General features: G+C 41.6%; 2 protein-coding genes across 4 annotated transcripts in view; one reads left to right on the forward strand and one right to left on the reverse strand.

Annotated features, from left to right (window-relative positions):
• Positions 1-1,245, forward strand: part of CD247 (CD247 molecule) — a 79,095-nt gene extending 77,850 nt beyond the window's left edge. For both annotated transcript variants that reach the window (XM_054016434.1, XM_054016435.1), the window contains exon 8: positions 69-1,245. In XM_054016434.1, the coding sequence (XP_053872409.1) occupies positions 69-134 (66 nt within the window). In that variant the 3' untranslated portion in view covers positions 135-1,245. The remainder of the gene's footprint in view (positions 1-68) is intronic.
• A 13,582-nt stretch (positions 1,246-14,827) lies between these two features.
• The window catches only part of POU2F1 (POU class 2 homeobox 1), a 188,669-nt gene continuing 184,271 nt past the window's right edge, over positions 14,828-19,225 (reverse strand). For both annotated transcript variants that reach the window (XM_054046408.1, XM_054046402.1), the window contains one exon: positions 14,828-16,177. In XM_054046408.1, coding sequence (XP_053902383.1) covers positions 15,867-16,177 — 311 coding nt within the window. In that variant the 3' untranslated portion in view covers positions 14,828-15,866. The remainder of the gene's footprint in view (positions 16,178-19,225) is intronic.

A 19,225-nucleotide genomic window follows, 5' to 3' on the forward strand; every position in this document is an offset into this window, starting at 1 on the left:
GGCAAGACTAAAGGCAGGCGATTGGTCCAAGGTCTACCTCATCCACCTTACCCTCTTTCTTCTTTCAGGGACTCAGCTCCGCAACCAAGGACACATATGATGCCCTCCAGATGCAGCCGTTGCCCCCTCACTAAGTGGCATTCGTGCAGTGGACAGGCAAGACTGAGACAAGTCCAGATGCTTTGGGCGAGGAGAGAAGGGAAACAATCATCAATCCAAAAAAGGCCATTCAGTCAACACCCATTTTTTCAGGACTGCAAATTATATATGCGTGGTTCATTGCACAAAGTAGGACAAATCTGGATTTAGTTCCCCTCCTCCCTTCCCCCCTTCAAAACTATACAATCTCAAGCTTTAGCTTTTAAATGTACATATCTGTAAAACTATTCCTAATGATAGTGGCTGTTTTGTACCAGCAAGTGTTGGGCAGGAGACTAGGACGTTGGGTTCTCTTCCTCCTCCTCACTGAGCTGGTTTCTTTGGCTATTTAAAATCCCCCCAAAACTACACCCTATTTACCCACCTCACAGGTGGTTGACATTTAATTACTGGCTAAAGCACTTTTAAGGTCCTTATAAGGAAGGTGCTATAGCTACCCCCAGTATTATCTACAGGAAGACTAATCTGCATCAGCATAACTATGGCAGTCTCACTCCAATATTTTTCTGCTGTAAATTTAGCTTTATTTCTAAGTTGGTTTTAGCTGTGGAGAGCTGTTCTTACTGTAAATGACGACATGTTTCTAGAGTGAAAGACAAAAGCTAAAAGCAGGCTCTACCTTGACAGTGTGAGGAGGATTCAGTGCTAGGCTGCAACAAGAGATCAAGAAAACAACATCCCAGTGTGACCAGCTCTTGCAGCACATGGACGGCATCCAGAAATGCTAATGGAAATATATGAAAGCTAGGACACCTTTACCAGCAAGGTTCCATGGTAAAAACAGGAGTGGTGCAGCATACAGATTATGCTCGAGAACACTGGGAAAGTTGGGATTTAATTAAAAAGGCAAGTTTTTTTAATCGACAATCCAAAACTTGACTTCTCTCTTCCCTCACTGTTGCTCAAGCCACACAATTTAAGGGATATTCCTTCCCCACTTAAAATACAGCACCGAAGTATGTAAGAATTTTTAAAAACCTTGCAGGATAATTTTAAAGATGAGGAGTACAGATTCAACACAAAGGTGATGGTGGCTCAGCAATTCAGATGTTTTTTGATGAGGTAATAAAACGGATGGGGAAGCTATGGATGTGTAAATGTGTTTAACTGAGCCGTGTGCCAGTCCTGCTGCTGCTATCCTGCCACAAGGGCTGCCTGCACCCACCTGAACAGTCACAATTGTGATGTCAAACTAAGCCGGGCTGGACAAGGTTAGTACTTGCTGGAAGGTGGCCATCCAACTATTGCTGAAATCTGTGCTGGTGGCAGCAATATCTTCAGGCCTGATCTGTATGTAGGTATTTTTTGCACTGCTTTAATAATGATATTGGTTTAGAAACAGGTAAACTTACTGAAATGAGCTATACCAATACAAGCACCTTTTATAGTGATATAAATGCATCGGCAGTGGGGTGTTGGTGATTCTACACATTTTTTTTGTACCACCTGAACTATATAGTTTCTAAATCAATACAAACACTGGCGGTAGACAAGCCCCTTAATATGGCATTGCGGGCCCTCTCAAATATAAATTTTTGGACTTACTATTCCTGTTGTGAGACAAAATGATTAGAGGCATGGAAAGATGGAGTAAAAGGGATATGCTAGAGTGTCCGCTAAAACAACAAACAGAAGGTAAATCCAATACTCATACTTACCCTTTCATAATACAAGACCAAGCTGCCAGTCACTGAAATTAGAAGACATTGTGTTTACAACTGCCAAAAAGAAATTGTTATATACACAACACAAATAAGCTAGGACCTAACAGCTATAGGGCAGTAAAGCCTAGAGTTTCATATGAGATTTTTTAATATGTGCTAGGGAATAAGACAACCACTAACCTGGGGGAGTTAACAAGAAAGTTCCCCTTTATGCTGTCTCTAGCTATGGGAGGATGTTGGCTCTCAGAAGTTCATCGAATCTGCAAGGTGGTTTGAAGACTAACAAACTGGCTTTTGGCAGAGGGGCTGGCCCTCGTGCTATGCACATGGTAATTGCATCCTTTCCCATTTTCCAAATTCAGTATTTACATTCAAGAATCTTTGTCCACAGTCCCAAGAAGACAACCCAGGCTGCTGATTCTCTTTTAAAAAAAGAAGAGTGGACAATGCAATGGTGGCAGAGCAAAAGCTTCTCGATGAGAGCTGATCACCTGCAATATCCTGCAGTCTGTTCGGCAAAATTGACAAATAGCAAGAGGGAACATCTCTCAGGCCCAGCTTGGTGGATCTGAGGAACAGAAATGAGATTTTTGCCCTCCAACTATTGACGTATTTAAAAACCACAAACAAGTACATACATGTTAAAACACTTGGAAAATGGTTTAATGATGTTTACAACAGAAATGAACTGTACAGTTACAGTAAGTTTAATATATATAAAAAATTACAGCAGACAAATGCATCTACACAAAATCTACCATTTCATCCTGATTCACTGTAATCTACACAATCTCTCAATGCCTACAGCCACCTGCAGGCAGCCACTGGGAAAAAAAATAAAGGGCATCTTTAAAGAAACAGCATCCCTTTTATCCCCCCCATCAAGAAAAATATATCAATTAGTTTCAAAATCATAGGGGTCTTTCACATTTCAGTCTCAAGACCAGATGAGAATGTATTTCATCTGGGTACAAGTATCGCATTAAGGTCCCTGACTTCAAGTGTTCAGCTGACCCCACGTGTACAAGTGATAGTATAGGAGGAGAGGTGAGAAAAAGGGTTAACACACAGACTGCAAATTTATCTTTGGCTGAAGAGACGCATAAAAGGACCCCCCCCCCCCCACAGGCTATTCACAACTCATTGCTTTACTAAAAGTTATTGGCCAGCTTCAGCGGAAAGGTTTTTTTCCCAAATTCCAACTTTTCACTCAAAGAGAAACTGATGTTTTCAAACTAATGTGCTTCCAAGATTTTTCTTAAATAAATCTCGGGCCACTTTCTAACTGGCCCCCCCCGCCAAAAAAACAACAGAAAACACCCTTTGACCGAGTTATGTAAAAAGTAAATTCAGGTCTTTAGAAAAATTAAGGATGCTGTCTCCTTAAAAAAGAAATAAAGGAATCCCAGCTGGGAATGGCAGTCAGTGAAAATGCAATCCAAATTGACAGTCTCATGGAAGGTTCATTATGGAATATTATGTACACTTTAGAACTTTTTAATTCTTTTTAATTATGAACACCTAGGCAGTGAAAACTGTTATGTTAATACATACATAGACACACCCAAAACATACAAAAATACTATTATTTCAAACTACTAAGAATAGGACAGTTCAGTTATCTCCATGCTATGACTTTAAGAGCATTACACTGAAACAAACAAGAATTTAAACGACAATTCTTTTAATATCCCAGAAATATACCAAAATATACATCTAAGCTTTGGAATTACTGAGGTTAGACTAATGCAAGTGCTGGGTAATCGTACTTAATACACAAGTCTAAGGTTCTGCAGGAAAGAAATTATCTTTGGTATCTGCATCAGGCTAATATTATTAACATTTGGATTTTGCTTTGGGATAGAGCTTGTATGACCCTAGAACCAAACACCCCCCAATCAACTGAGATTAAAAAGATCCATGTATAAAGTTCCTTCATTTGCAATCCCCCCCAAAAGTTAAAAAGTCACAGGCATCTACCTAGCATAAAAGGTTGAGAAATACAATGCATAGTTGCACAGTGGTGCTGCAAAAATAATAAAAATATAGAAAAAAGCAACTAGAGGAGAAATGAAAAGCTTTTTCTTCTTTCGGAGATTTCTCACAACAGGACAGCCTCTTCCAAGCAGTTACGGGGGGGAGGGAAAAAAGCTAAGAAGTGCACCTCAGCGTGTATTAATCAACATCACCCAGCCCCCAAAGGGTTAAAGCACCTATCAGAGCAGCCAATCATGCACCAATGTCTTCAGCTTCTCAACCAATCTGTGGAGCTGCAGCAACCCATCTGCTCTCCCAACCCACCTTCCCCAGTGGCTGCACCCTGGGTTTTTGTGAGCTTAAAGAGCAAGTTTCCTCCACAACACATTAGCAAAGGGTGGGATGGAAATTGCCTGGATCAGGTTGAGTCCATTTTGCTGTGGAAGAGCCACAGTGTCGGGCCATGGGAAGCCAGGCATTCCACTTTAGCAGCCTGCTGGGAACCCCCTTCCTCCTCTACCAGGGCTGGCCTCACAGATGGGATTGCTGAAGACGCCCCTTTGTCTTTGGTTTGTTTGTTTGTTTTGAGTTTATACAATCATTAGGAAATCTTTGGTTTTGGCTGGAAATTTTAAAAGAACAAAACAAAACAAAGAAACCGCCCCCCCGGCTTATAGCAGCGCACCGTGACCTGTCAACGCTTCTCTTTCCCATGGGGGTGGAGGAACTACATTCAAAGTAAAGGTGGAAGGGATCAAGGATGCAGCTTCTGGACAGCCCGGGGGATACAAGATTGTCAAATAATAAAGAAGAAAATTAAATATTTGGAGAATTTTCTTTTTTGGTCCTTTTTTTTTGTTTGTTTGTTTTTGTTTTTTTTAAAAGGATGAGTAGTGTGTGCACAGCACTCAGCTGAAAGAAGCCTTCAGGGACCTGCCTGGCCCTGGAATTTCAGTGAAGTCCTGACACCAGGAGAGCGGGGAAAGGCAGTTGTGGATGTTTCATGCACAGATTGGAGGGAGGGTGCCTTTGGATATTCACAGACTAATTGAGAGGACCCCTTGTAACCAAAAGAACTAGGAGAAGATTGCAATTTGCCCTCATTTTGCAGTAGCTTTTAAGCAGCGACATTCAGAGGCTTTAGGGGGTCACTCCCCAGGTTGCAGGTCACAGGCTGCTATATGCCAGAGTTCAACGTTAATCAAGGGAGGGAGGGCAGACTTGGCAACTCTGTAGGGTTTGGAGAAAGTTAAAGCAAGTTACTCAGTTACGAGTTAGAAATGAGGTATACGACAGCTCCTGTACCTGTGGCGGATAAACACCCCACACCTAGCCTTAGACACTACTGCAGAGGAAGGAAATGGAACAACAGCAGCACTGGCAAGCATGGAGATGGCTACTGCACTGATCCTTCTGATAGACAGTGGGCACGTGATGCTCTCCAAGGTGATCAGCACTTCCCCCCCCCCCCCCACCAGAACTGCCCTATTCACATTACTCCAAACCAATGACGGGCAGTTCTGCAGTGCCTCTTTCCTCTCCCTGTTGCAAAATGAGGGTCCAATCCTGCTCCCAGTTCTCAAAAGGTAGCAGAGCTGGGCTATGAGTCTGCATAGGTGTCTCAGCTTGCTGAGATTTCATCCGTCAGCTCACTTGTGCAAAGAAGGTACCAGGACCAACACAGTGAGGGAGACCAGGGGAAGGACTGTTTTTTTTTAATCTAAACTACCTTGTTCTGAAGGACACTATCAAGGGTGCTGTGTTTGATTTTTATAAGAGCTTTCATTTCTGAAGGGGGCTGTGTGATTTCCATGGTTTATGACTTGGCATAAATAGTTTCCAGTGTCCTGGATGGAGCCAAAACAGGATCCTCTTTGTTTAATAATTAGGATTTCTATAGCACCATAGCATGCCAGCACCATCCATAACATTAGCACAGCTCAGAGAATAATGTTTGTTAACTAGATGCTGCTACAAAAATCAGCAGGGGGCAATACATAATTTTAGTGGGTCCCACAATATTAGATTGAGGAATTTTGGGGGAGGAGGAGGAGGTGGTTAGTTCTTGGGGACAGAGTGTAGGATTGAACATTATTTTATGGTCTATATAAAACTCTGGAGGGAAAAATTCCCCAGCAGACTAGAACAATTTTAAGGTAAATTACATTTTTGGCCTGAGCTATTTGACAATGTCTTGCTTGGTAGAGAGATGAAATAAGGCAGAGGGGGTGCTCCAGTCCTGGGGCAGAACAACTCAGTAGCACTAAGGAATCCCAAAGGATATCACCCTCCCTTCCCTCGCCCAGGTTGTTTCATTTCCTTCCTCAGATTTGTTTACCTTAAAGCACACCTTGTTTTCCACATCTTTTGTTCCAAGTGCTCTTATAATTGAGAAGTCATTTCTTCAATATCCCTATTACCTACCTATAAATCTATCTAGCTCTTTGAAAAGTCACACAATATTAATACCACTTTTACATAATGTCAGAACAACAATTCTATTAGTAAAGCTTTCAGTGAAGTTCTGCAACCCGATTGGTTTCCGGAGGAAGAGTAGCTGGACAATTCATCTATTTTCCACCCTTTCCCTTTCTTCACAAGCGTTCGCCAGGTTCACTGATAAAACAACTCAACCCAATAGCACAATACATGACAATGTACATGGCTATTTTGGGGAGTAAAGAAAGGAGTTTCCTGGGTCCCCCATCTTTAGAAGAGAAAGACAACACATGCAGGATGTTGGAAGGGACTCTGACCTTGGTACCACTGCTTCCATATTTGAAGGGAAGAAACAGTTTTTCCTATTTCCAGCAGCAGCTGAGACCTAGGCTGCTGCATTGAGCAATCCCCATATGCAGTTTGTCCTCACAGAGCCAAAACATCCCTGTGCACAAAAAGGTGGCAACACCCACAGGAGACGAGATCCTTACAGAAAGGGACATCCACCCAAAGCGCGAAAAAGGCCCAGCTTTTCCTCTTATCTGCTCTGACAACAGCAGAGCTGACGACTCATCAGTGCCTTTGGTTCCCTACCAAGCCATTGGAAATTCTCCCATCCCAATGGAGCTCTGAGCTCCTTAGAAATTCACCTCTTTAGATCCACACAACCATTCAAAAACTCACTCACTCGCTCACCCCCCTCCTCACCCCCCTTTAGGGAAGTTGGAAGAATGGAAAGGATGCCTTGAAGTCAGGATGGAAGAGGCCAGGAATTTCTCCCAAGTCATCACCACTTCCCCCAGTACTCCCACCCAAAGCCAAGACAAACACCATGAGAGGAATGCACCTCACTCCTCCCCAAACACCCCTCCCCCCAGACTGACTCACAGTATTTCGATCCTTTCAGGTACACCAGCCAGGTGCTAGGAGCAGGTTAGCTTTCACTTCTCAGTTTGGTTTTTCTTTTGTAGTTTTTGGTCTAGACAGGATTAGCATTGCTATTAGAAAAGGAAGTGTTTAAAAAGTTTTCCACCTATTATCAAGCACTACAAGCCCTACATTCAGTAACAAGACAAGGGGGATAAAAGGAACCTGTTTCATTTTTGCTCTCTCAGTTAAATTAAGATGCAACAACTATTCTCTCTTTCCCAAACTTAAATGCCATGGCCCCAATTCAGCCCTGGTGCAACTCCACTGGCTAAAATGGATATACCTGGGCTGAATCTGACCCAATATCTCCATCTCCTCTCTCCCAAGCTCCCAATATATACACACCTTGCCTAATCTTTAGATCCCTACAAAGGCCCTTATTATTCGTAAGGAAAAGGCAGGGAGGGAGGGAGGGGAAGCAGGTGTGCACCTAAAGGACCCTGAACAGCCACCCAATCAGTAACCTGCATGCCATCATGTGCTGTGCTGCAGATTAGACCACAGATAAACCAACCAAACAACAATCCCAAACCCAGGAGCAACAAAATGTTTCCTTTGGCAAGACAGATACAAGGAAAAAAATTCATGAGCAACATTTTCCTTCTAACAGAGTCAACTCCCTTCGCTCCGCCCCCACCCAACATCCACCCCCCCCACCCAACCCTATAAAGTTGTAACCTATCAACAGGATCTCAAATACATACAGCATAATCATGTTTATCAATCATAATAAACATCAGTTCAACTAAACTCTACAGCTAGAATTATCTCCACTATTTATAAAGTTTGTTTTTCTCTTCTGATTTTTCAGTTTAAAACCAGTTATGTGACAATGCTAAGCTATGCTGAGGTATTTTATGAAGGTGCCAGAAGCCAGCTGCTACTCACAAGCATTGTTCTCACAGCTCTGTGGTGCTACCTCTTACTGAAGGAGGGGGAGGGAAGGGCAGGAGTGGGACCCAGATTATTCCAGTTGGGGACCCTCCACTTACTCAGGGACAGGAACTGAAATGTCTCCCAAGGAGATTCACCCAAGCAAAGCATGCTTTGCAGGGAGTATTGGCATAAAGCCCAGGAGAAGCTCCATGATCAGAAATTTAGTCAGAAAAGCCATATCTGGTGCGTTTGACATACCTGACCACACCGATCTATTCTGTCAAACCACATACTCTCTCCTCCCCAAGAATAAAACTATCTGTAGTTCCACTGCAGTCTCTAAAACCCTCCAGATGGAGTCCCCAGGGAAGGAATGAAAGAGTAGTCAGTTCATTCAGGGTATGGGCATGCATATGAGAGAAAGAAAAAGGAGGACAGAGTTGGATTAGTACAAGTATGCAATCAGATTGACATCTGAATTATACTGGTTAGGGATGAAAGCAGGAATGTGTGTACATAGCAAACTGATAGGAAGAATAAATGAAGGCTCAACATTACTACCACCTTAATCATAGACAGGATAGAGTCACAAAGCAAGTGGTAATTATTCCATTTATCCTCCTCGTTGATGATGAAAGTCAGAAGAGAACAATCATGTTTTTATATTGTACTGTCCATGTGTATAGCTATATGGGTGCATGCACGTGTATACACATTTCATTCCTTTCAATGCTCTGACGTAAACTGCTTTTAGGTTTATAGAATCTGATCCTATTCTGAATGGGTGGCAATACATAAGATACTAAACATAATAATTTGCAAATCATGAGTCAAACAAATAACAGATTTGCATTAGATTAGAAAAAAGAGCAGATGACACTATATCCACATGCAATGCCTGTATCTTAACAATACACAAAAAGAAAGGTGGTTGTACCAAAGACATACGCATGTTAAATGCTCTGTAAGATAGGAGATCCATTGTCAAGTGCCAAAGACACTCTATGATCTGATCCAACTCCCACTGGAGGCAAGGGAGACTCCTACTGACATCAATGGGAGTTGATTTTGACTCTTCTAAAGAGCAGAACCAGTGCAACTGAACTTCTTGAAGTGTGAATTGTTTTAACAACTTTCTGGGTCATATTTTTGTAACAACTGGCTAACAAATTCAGAGCAGGCTGGTTACAAATGGATAACTATATAATGGATGTATTCATCAACCAGTCAGATTCCTCCTTTGATAATGTCCAAGAGAGAGTATATAAAAGACAGAATTGAATTTATTCTCAATATATGTGTGTGTGTACACACACGTACGTACAAACTTAAGATAATCCTATTTTTCCTCAAGACAGCAGAATTCAGTTTAACTGGCTATAATACAGTTAAATGGACATGTTAAGCGTTTATATTTAGGATTTTGCCCAAAGATAACCATAAGATAATTGGAAATGCTATTTTTTTAACCAAATGTCATCAATAGCTAGGATCTGATGTAGTATTTAGTTTGTCCCAAAGCCTCTATTTCCATTACAAAAAGAGCTCCTTTCTGACAATTTTGTAAAGTACAGTTTCAAATTGGGACGAGAACAATTTTATTTAGTAAAATATTAGGTGTTGACAATTAAGGTAAATTGGAAGTTGTTTTAATGGTGCCTCCATTATATGGCTCCAGCTGCAATGGAGCTAAGATGTTCTGTTCTTTTATGAAAAAAATGGTCTTTGTTTTATTGAACGTTACTCTACTCCAAGAATATGCTTCACAGAGGACTTCTGCACTTTCAACACCTCAATCAGGAGGAAAAATGGAATCTGCTCCAGTGGACTGTTGGGTACCTTCTACTTAAACCAACAGAGGAACAACAAAAATCTAACTCTTCAGTGATGTTCTTTATAATAGTAGCTACTTATTTTCCAGAGGCCACAACTTAAAGATATGGATGAACCTATGCTTTATGCTGTGTGACCTCAGAGAAAACAGTAAATCACTATCACTGACCTAATCATTGTTACTGATGTGCAGGGAGAATTCTCTCAAGTTGTTTTGGTAACAGACACTCCTCTGCTGCCCCCTGAGAACAAGGAGAGTCTCTTATTCCATTTTTTTTTAAAGTTGCCTAAGTTATTTTGATTTTTAAGAAGTCCATTGGAAAGACACCACCCATAGATCCAAGTTACATTTTGTTTTCATTTAATCTATAGACTAAAATAACCTCCTCCCACGCTGTACAGGGAAGAAGATCAAGAAAGGGATGAGGGTGGAGGGGCAGTGGAATGCTCAATCAGCACAAAGGGAAGGCCATTATAACGTGAGTTCATAGATTGTTCCTACTTCTCTTGAGATTAATATCAAGATTTGTTACCCAAAAAGGGGTAACAAATGATTAAATGCATTTCCAAGTAAGTTAACATATGTATTACATACATCCTGAATGTTTTCTTTAGAAATCGCTCCATTATGGCATAACAGCCAGTTCACTTCCAGGTGAAATTTAAAGGTGTAATTTTTGAAACCTACAAGGGTATGTGATTCAAATTATGAAGAAAATGTCTCCATTTCTGAGCTCTATCACAACTGTTAAAATCTGGTGCATGGTCTTATTAGTGACTTGAACACAGATGTCCAGTATTACCAGCAGAGCATTTTCATATGAGGACCCTCTACTTTCCATTGTGTTCCCACTGATAGTCCATCAGAGCCCAAGGCTTATGGTCTTCATGGGAAAATGGTTTTTGGGGTCTGATATGGCTTTTAATTAATTTGTGTGACTTTACTTATTGAAGGCAGAGGATTTGTTTGAGTAGGTCTGGGGCAATGATGTGCTGTCATGAGTCTCCCAATTAAAACAATTTTTTAAATGTAAACAATATTGTACTTAGGCTCTGAGCATGATACAAAACTATTATAAACCAGGATTTTTCTTATGTAGGGAGTATATCTCAGTACTAACTAGTATAGGGCATGTGTATACATACACACACGAACATACACACACACACACACGTACGTTATATGTGAGCATTCCTGCATAGGTAACAAGTCAGTAAAGAAACTAATACTTTTTTAACTGGCTTAGGATTCCTCACAAAATTCACATTTGACAGGAGACTCCATCTAAGGGTGGGTATGTGCATGTGTGTGAACAGTACATGAATCTTTCATCCCCTAACTACTGGGGCAGAGGTCAACTGGGTGGGTCAGATTTGTCTGAACCAAACCTGAATGAGTTCTCTACCAAAATTCACATGACCACCACCTTTTAAGACTTTTTCCTGAAGAAACATTTGTGTATCTCCCCTTCTCCATATCTTTTTTGGGAAGGTATTTATTTCTTGTGTTTCTTCATACATATGTCTCTCCCCGGGCCTAATATACAGATCCTAATTGTCCTTGGAGATAATAAAGTGAATTGGTCTCTCACTAGCTTTTACCTGCCATGAGATATGCTTGGAAATGAGAAAAGAAGCCCAGACACCTACATATATGGAGTTTTATGGAGTTGTGGTAGAGAAAGATGCACTAGATAACTTGCAATTTTCCCTTCCATGTACAAGAGTTTTAAAAGAGAGAGAGAGAGAGAGAGAGAGAGAGAGAGATTCTGTTGAATTCAGAATTCTCAGAGATAATCCCATAAAACAACAAAGGAACAGTTTGTTCACTCAGTGATGGATTTAAGACAAGGACTATGACATTCATGGGCAACAGAAAACCATTTTTGCTAAGACATCTATACTGACTTGTATTTTTGGATTATAAAGAGTAAACTATCGTCCGTTGGGGTGGAAAAGTGACTGCAACTGCAAAATAATGCCCTCAGCCGCTGTTGGCTAATTTTTGAATCTGTGGGACACTATTTTCCCACTCCAATCCTTAAATCTTCAGTCTCTAATTCTCCAAGTCCATAAATCATCAATCACTATTGAATCTCCTTGTAGACACTTCAGTTTCTGTTGCAGTCATGATTAAGGTTTAAAACAGCAATTTCCACTACATTCCAACACCTGATCATTCATCCATCTCAAGTTCTGAAAGAGTGTGTATGTATAGTCTTACTAGGCAAATATAATGCTGCTGCAACCTCATCTCTGGGTTCTTCTCTTCTCTCCTTTAACTAAAATAGTAGAGGTGACCAATGTTCACAAGAGGAAACAATACTACCAATGAGGAGCAGGATCCAGGCAGATCAACTGAACAAAAGGGCTACAATCAGACATTGACATGTTCTATGATAGGAAATAAAAACACACTGTGCTTGAGCCAAGGAGGGAGTGGAGGGTGTGGTAGGATATGACAATCTACTGCCAGTTCCCCAGGGCAAAAAGAAGAGCATTTCAGTCAAGCCTCCCTGGACATGTGGCTACTTAAAGTTTCCAGTTTCTTTCAGAAAAGACAACTAAGAAGCTCCCTGGAGTCTGGGGCCCTTAGAGGGTGATTGGGTAGCAGAGGATGAGGGAGGGAGAGTTTAAGGTGCTCACACCAAAGCCATGTGACCAATGCAAAAGGAATCAGGAAAAAACAATTTTTTTTATAATAAATAACCATCCAAGCTGCATTAGTGTTCCAGATATGTATGCATCACACCCCCCTCTCAACCACAAACCAACAAGAATGGGAAGTTAAAAATCATCCAGACAACTGATGGCACACTCCCTTTGAACTGCGGAGAGAGGTTTTGATGCTGATTTAAGGCCCACATTCTTTGTATTTCCTAGATAAATGCACAGGACCCACTCCCCAGTCTCAGATGCATCAGAAAACAGAGGATACAGTGGAGAGGATATCATCCAAATGCCCTTTAACAAAAAGGCTCTTGGTAAATTTTACTTTTACGAATGTCTGGAGGTGACTGGGAATTTTCAGACCCAAGTGCAAGCATTGTAGCTGCAGCATTTCCTGCCCTTTTACTTGGCTGACTACAAGTCCCATGGGACTGATATTTCCTTTGGTAGAAACTATAGTCAATGCTATGGCCTCTAGACCAACACAGTGGGTAACCAGCATCTCCTCTTCCACTTCTCCCTCCCTGAATCATACCCATCTATACCTTTTACTGCTCCAAAGCTGTTACACTATGGGCAATTTATATTCTATATTATTCATAGCCCTAAAATCTTCTGCACAGACTGAAGTCACAGAGACTTCAGTCACACCAGAATATTTAGATTTATTTAACTGGTAGGGTGGAGGAGTGGGGGACCACTTGGATTAGTAATCACCTGACATTGCCATTCTATTTACACTCCAAACAAACAAACAAAAAAACTATTTAAAAAAAAATCAAGTTAAGAGTCTGCCCCAAGGATATACAAATTATCAATCCCCCCCAAAAAAGATTAAAACAAGCAGCAACTTTTATATAAAATTAATAAAAAACAAGACGAATGAAAAAGAAATTGTCAGTAGCATCTATCGCCTCTCTGCGTCTGAACTGCACTTATACAAACTAGTCCATTAGTACAGCAGCTTGCTAGAAATTGACTTTGGTTCAAGCTTAGTTTTAAAAAACAAAAACAAACAAAAAAAAAAATCAAACACATTAAAAATGGTGGACGGACATTTGTTAGTTTCCCTGCTTGCAGTTCACTAGTTTTGAAATCTTATGGATAATTATTTTAAATAATCTGTGAAACAGGAAGGTGGAGAGAGAGTCAGACATGAACAGAGAAAAACATGAGGGGAAGAAGAGAAGAGTTTCTGCCATTTGAGTATAAATGTAAATCTCACACACTTGGGTCACAGACCAAAATGTATGTTGGGTTTAAGTTGCTGTCTTATTGATCTCAGGTGGTGAGAGATTCCAAGATCCTCCTTGATGATCAGCAAAAGCGAACATAACTGCATAAACTTCTATCTTGAAACTCCCGGGTGACACCCCCTCGTCCCCCTCCAAAAAACCAAAACCAAACCCAGAGGGGGCGCTTGTGACACCCTCCCTAGCTGAGTTCAAATGTGTTTTAAACACATGGCAGAAATTTTTAAATCCAACAGGAATGAAAAGTTCAAAGTGAACTGCATTGCAGCGATCCAGTCTTCTCTTTAGAAATCTTTTTGGTTCAGATACTCGATTGGTATATTAAAGAATATACATCATTAACCTCTGGAAACCCACTATTCTTCCTCATCCATTCTCATAAGCTCTCTGTTCTCAAATGCTCCTTGCTATGTGGATTGGAAACAACCCTGGAAACACAGCTACATCAGCAAGCCAACACTGAGTCTTTAGTCAGAGATGCTTATTGCCATTTTGATCAAGGTAGCAACATCACTCCTCAGAGACCACACGAGAACACCAAGATGTGTGCAAAGTCCCAGTGTTGACTAGCTTGGTGCTATTTCCCACATCAGGCTGGACAATTCCAGCTGATTGGTCACTGTCTCCTATTTCCAAAGCACCAAGCAGTGTAGTAGAGAAAAAACCTACAAGCTATTTAAAACAGAACAAGGGCGCAAGGAAGTCAAGAGTGCTTTCTTATGGTTGAGTTGGCATGAAATTGGCATCAACTTCTGTTCCAATAGACCTGACATCTATCCCTCTAGATAGAAGCACTTGACAGTGGAAAAACTGTTCCAATGCAGCTCCTTGTACACAACAAAAAACATGCAAAGAAATATTCCTTTGATTAGAGAAGCCAGTTTCACCTCTCAAAACCCTGTGCCAAGTTAGTTGGTAGGAAGCTTGGACTGTGGATGCCTTTAGATAGTAGTGATATTGGCATCCTCAGGTAACTTTGCATTTCTAGGATTTTTTTTTTTTTTTTTTTTTTTAAAAGGGGCAAAATCCTAACAATACAGTAGAACCACCAAAACAGGTGTCTGAAATAGTCTGGGCTCTAAGTGCCAAATCCTGCTCTCTGAAGTAAATACGAGCAATGCACATGCAACTTAGAGCAAAATTTGGCCCTTTAGCCTAAGTAGCTGGGTGAAGGAGAGCTGCAGTATAGAAGTTATTTCTACCTCCCTCACCATAAAAGCAGAGACTAGCCCGGAGGTTTGCACACAACTTGCTGCCTCTATACCGAGATTCCTGCAAAAGTGGTGAAAATAATCTCTCTTGATACCTCTGTACAAGTCACTGTAAAACGAGTTCAAGGATGAGGAAACTGAGGAACGCTCCCAGGAGATTAGGACAGGAAGCCTCCTTATGTTCCCCTCTCTCTCTCCCCCCTCCTTATGGTGTGGGAGCTCACTGAAAACAATCCAGGAGCAAAGACAAATGCGTCCAAACCATATATATAAAAATAATAATAATAATAATAATAACCATAATAATAATAGAGATACACCAGTAATACAGGCCTGCCTAAATTGTACCAGTTAAGAAAGGAACCCCCAACACGATTGATACGATTATAAACACCTTGTATGACATAACGGCCTGTACAACAGACCTATAAAATGATAATTAAAAAAAAAAAAAAAAAAAAAGATATTTAGACCAAAAGAACTAAGAAATCCCCTTCCTATGTTTGAGTTGATAACCCACCTTAACTTGTCATTGTGACTGCTGGAAATGATAAGTAGTCCTTTCACTTTTTTTTTTTTGTTTTTTTTTGTTTTTTGTTTTTTTACATTTTTGGTTAGAAAGCTCTCCGATCCATGAAGCGATCCTGAAAAGACAGTGTTTATTATAAAATTAGGCAAATGTCTGTCCCAGCTTTAAATCCTTCCTGTTTTGTTTTTATATTTTCCGTCTCTCTCCCTTGTCCCCAGCAACATGGCGAGAGGAAGCCGATCACATTTTTCAGTTTATAAACCCAGCTGGCAGCCAATCCCACTGCAGAGTGAAACAGGCTGGTGGTAGCACAGCTCAGCCCGGCTCACTGTGCCTTGGAGGCAGTAGTGGTGGTGGAAGTGGCCCCACTGGCAGAGGCCACTGTGAAGAGAGAGTTCTGGATGGACTCAGCTGAGGTGGAGGTGGCATGAAGGCTGGCGACTGGTCCAGAGGCCCCTGCGGAGGCGGCAGCTGCAGAGACCAAGCTAACTGGGTTGCTGGTGAGCAGAGAAAGGTTCTGAGGGTTCAGGAACAACGGGGCAGTGACGATGTTAGGAGTACCTCCAGCATTGGCAAACACCAAGTTCCCAGTTGCATCTAGTGATGTTATTGGAAGAGAGCCACCAGATGCAAGAGCTAAAAAGGGAGAAAAGTGCAGGGAAGAGAACATTAGCATTAACAGCACAAAGGAATGCAGCAAAGTGCAACAGAACTTTAGTTTTCCCTCTTATGAGCATAACCTTCTTCCCATGACTTCCTTCCTCTTGCTTCAACCCAACATAAAAATATTTAGAAATCAGCTGAAAATGGGATTTGGCATTATCGAGGCTGGCAGAACTAAGCACACAAGAGGGAGGATCCTCTCACTATCCCAAAGAATAGAGAAGGGTTGAAAAGTTTTTTGCTGTTCATTTTTACCTATATCTCCCTAACACATTTCTCTATATAAAAGTATTCCAGAGTTTGTTTTAACAAGATATGTCACATAAAAGAAAAGAATAGATGTTATGAAATATTTTAATGCATTATATAGTGTATAATCCTAACTCATTTTCAAACTATTTGCAAAAAACTGCTTTTATCTGCTTCTGAAAAAACAGGATCTGTTCTACAGTAACTGTTTGTTGTCAACCTCACACAGCTAAGTAACTGCGCAAGCACGTGGCATAATTCAACCATGTGGTACCAGATGTTTTTGGAGCATCACTTCACACTACCCAGATCAGCTGCAGTTGGATTTTGGCTGGCAAAGGCTGAGCAACTGAAGCTAAGCACAAGCTGTTTCTAATTTTTGTAAAAACATAAAAATAAAGTTCCTATCTAGAATAAAAATTAACAGCACCTCGCTGGATACTTTGAAATCTTAAAAATATAAACCCAAGCACGAGTCATCTGATTGTTCTCAGAATTTCCCATCTGAATGTACTCAAAGCATCAGCACAGGTTGAAATGTCTGGCACCAGAGAAACTGCCCTCCACTGTTCTGTCACCCTATAACAGGAGCCAGTACTTATTGAGAGAAAGCTCCCTGAGAGCACTGGATAAGATTTTGCAGAAATTGAAATGGCTCTAAGGGACTGATCCAAAACCAATTGAAACTGAAGGGAGTCTTTCCATTGACTTCAATGTGCTTTGGATCAGGACCTTACTGGGGACACACTGCTCCATCCTACTGGCCAGAGAAAGGCCTATTCAAGGAACCTAGAAGCAAAAAGGGTGTAACACGTATCTCACAGAATGGGAGCCACTACAGTATTTCTACATAGAGTGCTTCTGCTGACATGCACAAGCTGAAACTGTGGAAAAGCAACATTACTTGCCCCATAACCTCAGCTATGCAGAACCCAACGCAATCCACAGCCTCAGAAACAACTCTGACATCATAACAAAAAAGGCTGACAAAGGGGGTGCTGTAGTCATCATGAATAGGTCGGAAGATGAACAAGAGGCTGCTAGACAACTCTGACACCACATTCTACAGGCCATTACCCTCTGACCCCACTGAGGATTACCAAAAGAAACTACACCACCTGCTCAAGAAACTCCCTAAAGAAGCACAGGAACGAATCTACACTGACACATCCCTAGAGCCCCTACTTGGGGTAGTCTATCTGCTACCCAAAATCCATAAACCTGGTAACCCTGCACGCCCCATCAGCTCAGGCATTGGCACCCTGACAGCAGGATTATCTGGCTATGTAGACTCTCTCCTTAGGCCCTATGCTACCAGCACTCCCAGCTATCTTCGAGACACCACCGACTTCCTGAGGAAACTACAATCCACTGGTGATCTTCCAGAAAAAAAACATCCTAGCCACTATGGATGTAGAAGCTCTCTACAAGAACATTCCACACAAAGATGGACTACAAGCCATCAGGAACAGCATCCCCGATACCATCACGGCAAACCTGGTGGCTGAACTTTGTGACTTTGTCCTCACCCACAACTATTTCAGATTTGGGGACAATTTATACCTTCAAGCCAGCGGGACTGCTATGGGTACCTGCATGGCCCCACAGTATGCCAACATTTTTATGGCTGACTTAGAACAACGCTTCCTAAGCTCTTGTCCCCTCACGCCCCTACTCTACTTGCGCTAAACTGATGACATCATGGAAAAGCAGCCCTTGAGGAATTCCACCAAGATTTCAACAATTTCCACCCCACCATCAACTTCAGGCTGGACCAGTCCACACAAGAGGTTCACTTCCTAAGCACTATAGTGCTAATAAGCGATGGTCAGATAAACACCACCCTATACCAGAAACCTACTGACAGCTATAATTACCTACATGCCTCTAGCTTTCATCCAGACCACATCACACGATCCATTGTCTACAGCCAAGCTCTGAGATACAACCGCATTTGCTCTGATCCCTCAGACAGAGGCAAAGACCTACAGGATCTCTATCAAGCGTTCTTAAAATTAGAATACCCACCTGGTGAAGTGAAGAAACGGACTGACAGAGCCAGAAGGGTACCCAGAACTCACCTACTACAAGACAGGCCCAACAAAAAGTAACAGAACGCCACTAGCCGTTACCTACAGCCCCCAACTAAAACCTCTCCAGAGCATCATCAAGGATCTACAACCTATCCTTAAGGAGGATCCCTCACTCTCATAGACCTTGGGAGACAGGCCAGTCCTCGCTTACAGACAGCCCCCCAACCTGAAGCAAATACTCACCAGCAACTACACACCACACAACAAAAACACCAACCCAGGAACCAAACCCTGCAACAAACCCCAGTGCCAACTCTGTCCACATATCTATTCAAGGGACACCATCATAGGACCTAATCACATCAGCCACACCATCAGGGGTTCGTTCACCTGCACATCTACCAATGTGATATATGCCATCATGTGCCAGCAATGCCCCTCTGCCATGTACACTGGCCAAACCGGACAGTGTATACACAAAAGAATAAATGGACACAAATCTGACATTAGGAATCATAACATTCAAAAACCTGTAGGAACACACTTCAATCTCTCTGGTCACTCAATAACAGACCTAAAAGTGGCAATTCTTCAACAAAAAAAACTTCAAAAACAGACTCCAATGTGAAACTGCAGAACTGGAATTAATTTGCGAACTGGACACTATCAGATTAGGCCTGAATAAAGACAGGGAGTGCTTGGGTCATTAAAAAACCTAAACCTATTTTCCCCAATACTA

The sequence above is a fragment of the Malaclemys terrapin genome, chromosome 1 (genome assembly GCF_027887155.1).
Source record: "Malaclemys terrapin pileata isolate rMalTer1 chromosome 1, rMalTer1.hap1, whole genome shotgun sequence".
Lineage (NCBI taxonomy): Eukaryota > Metazoa > Chordata > Testudines > Emydidae > Malaclemys > Malaclemys terrapin.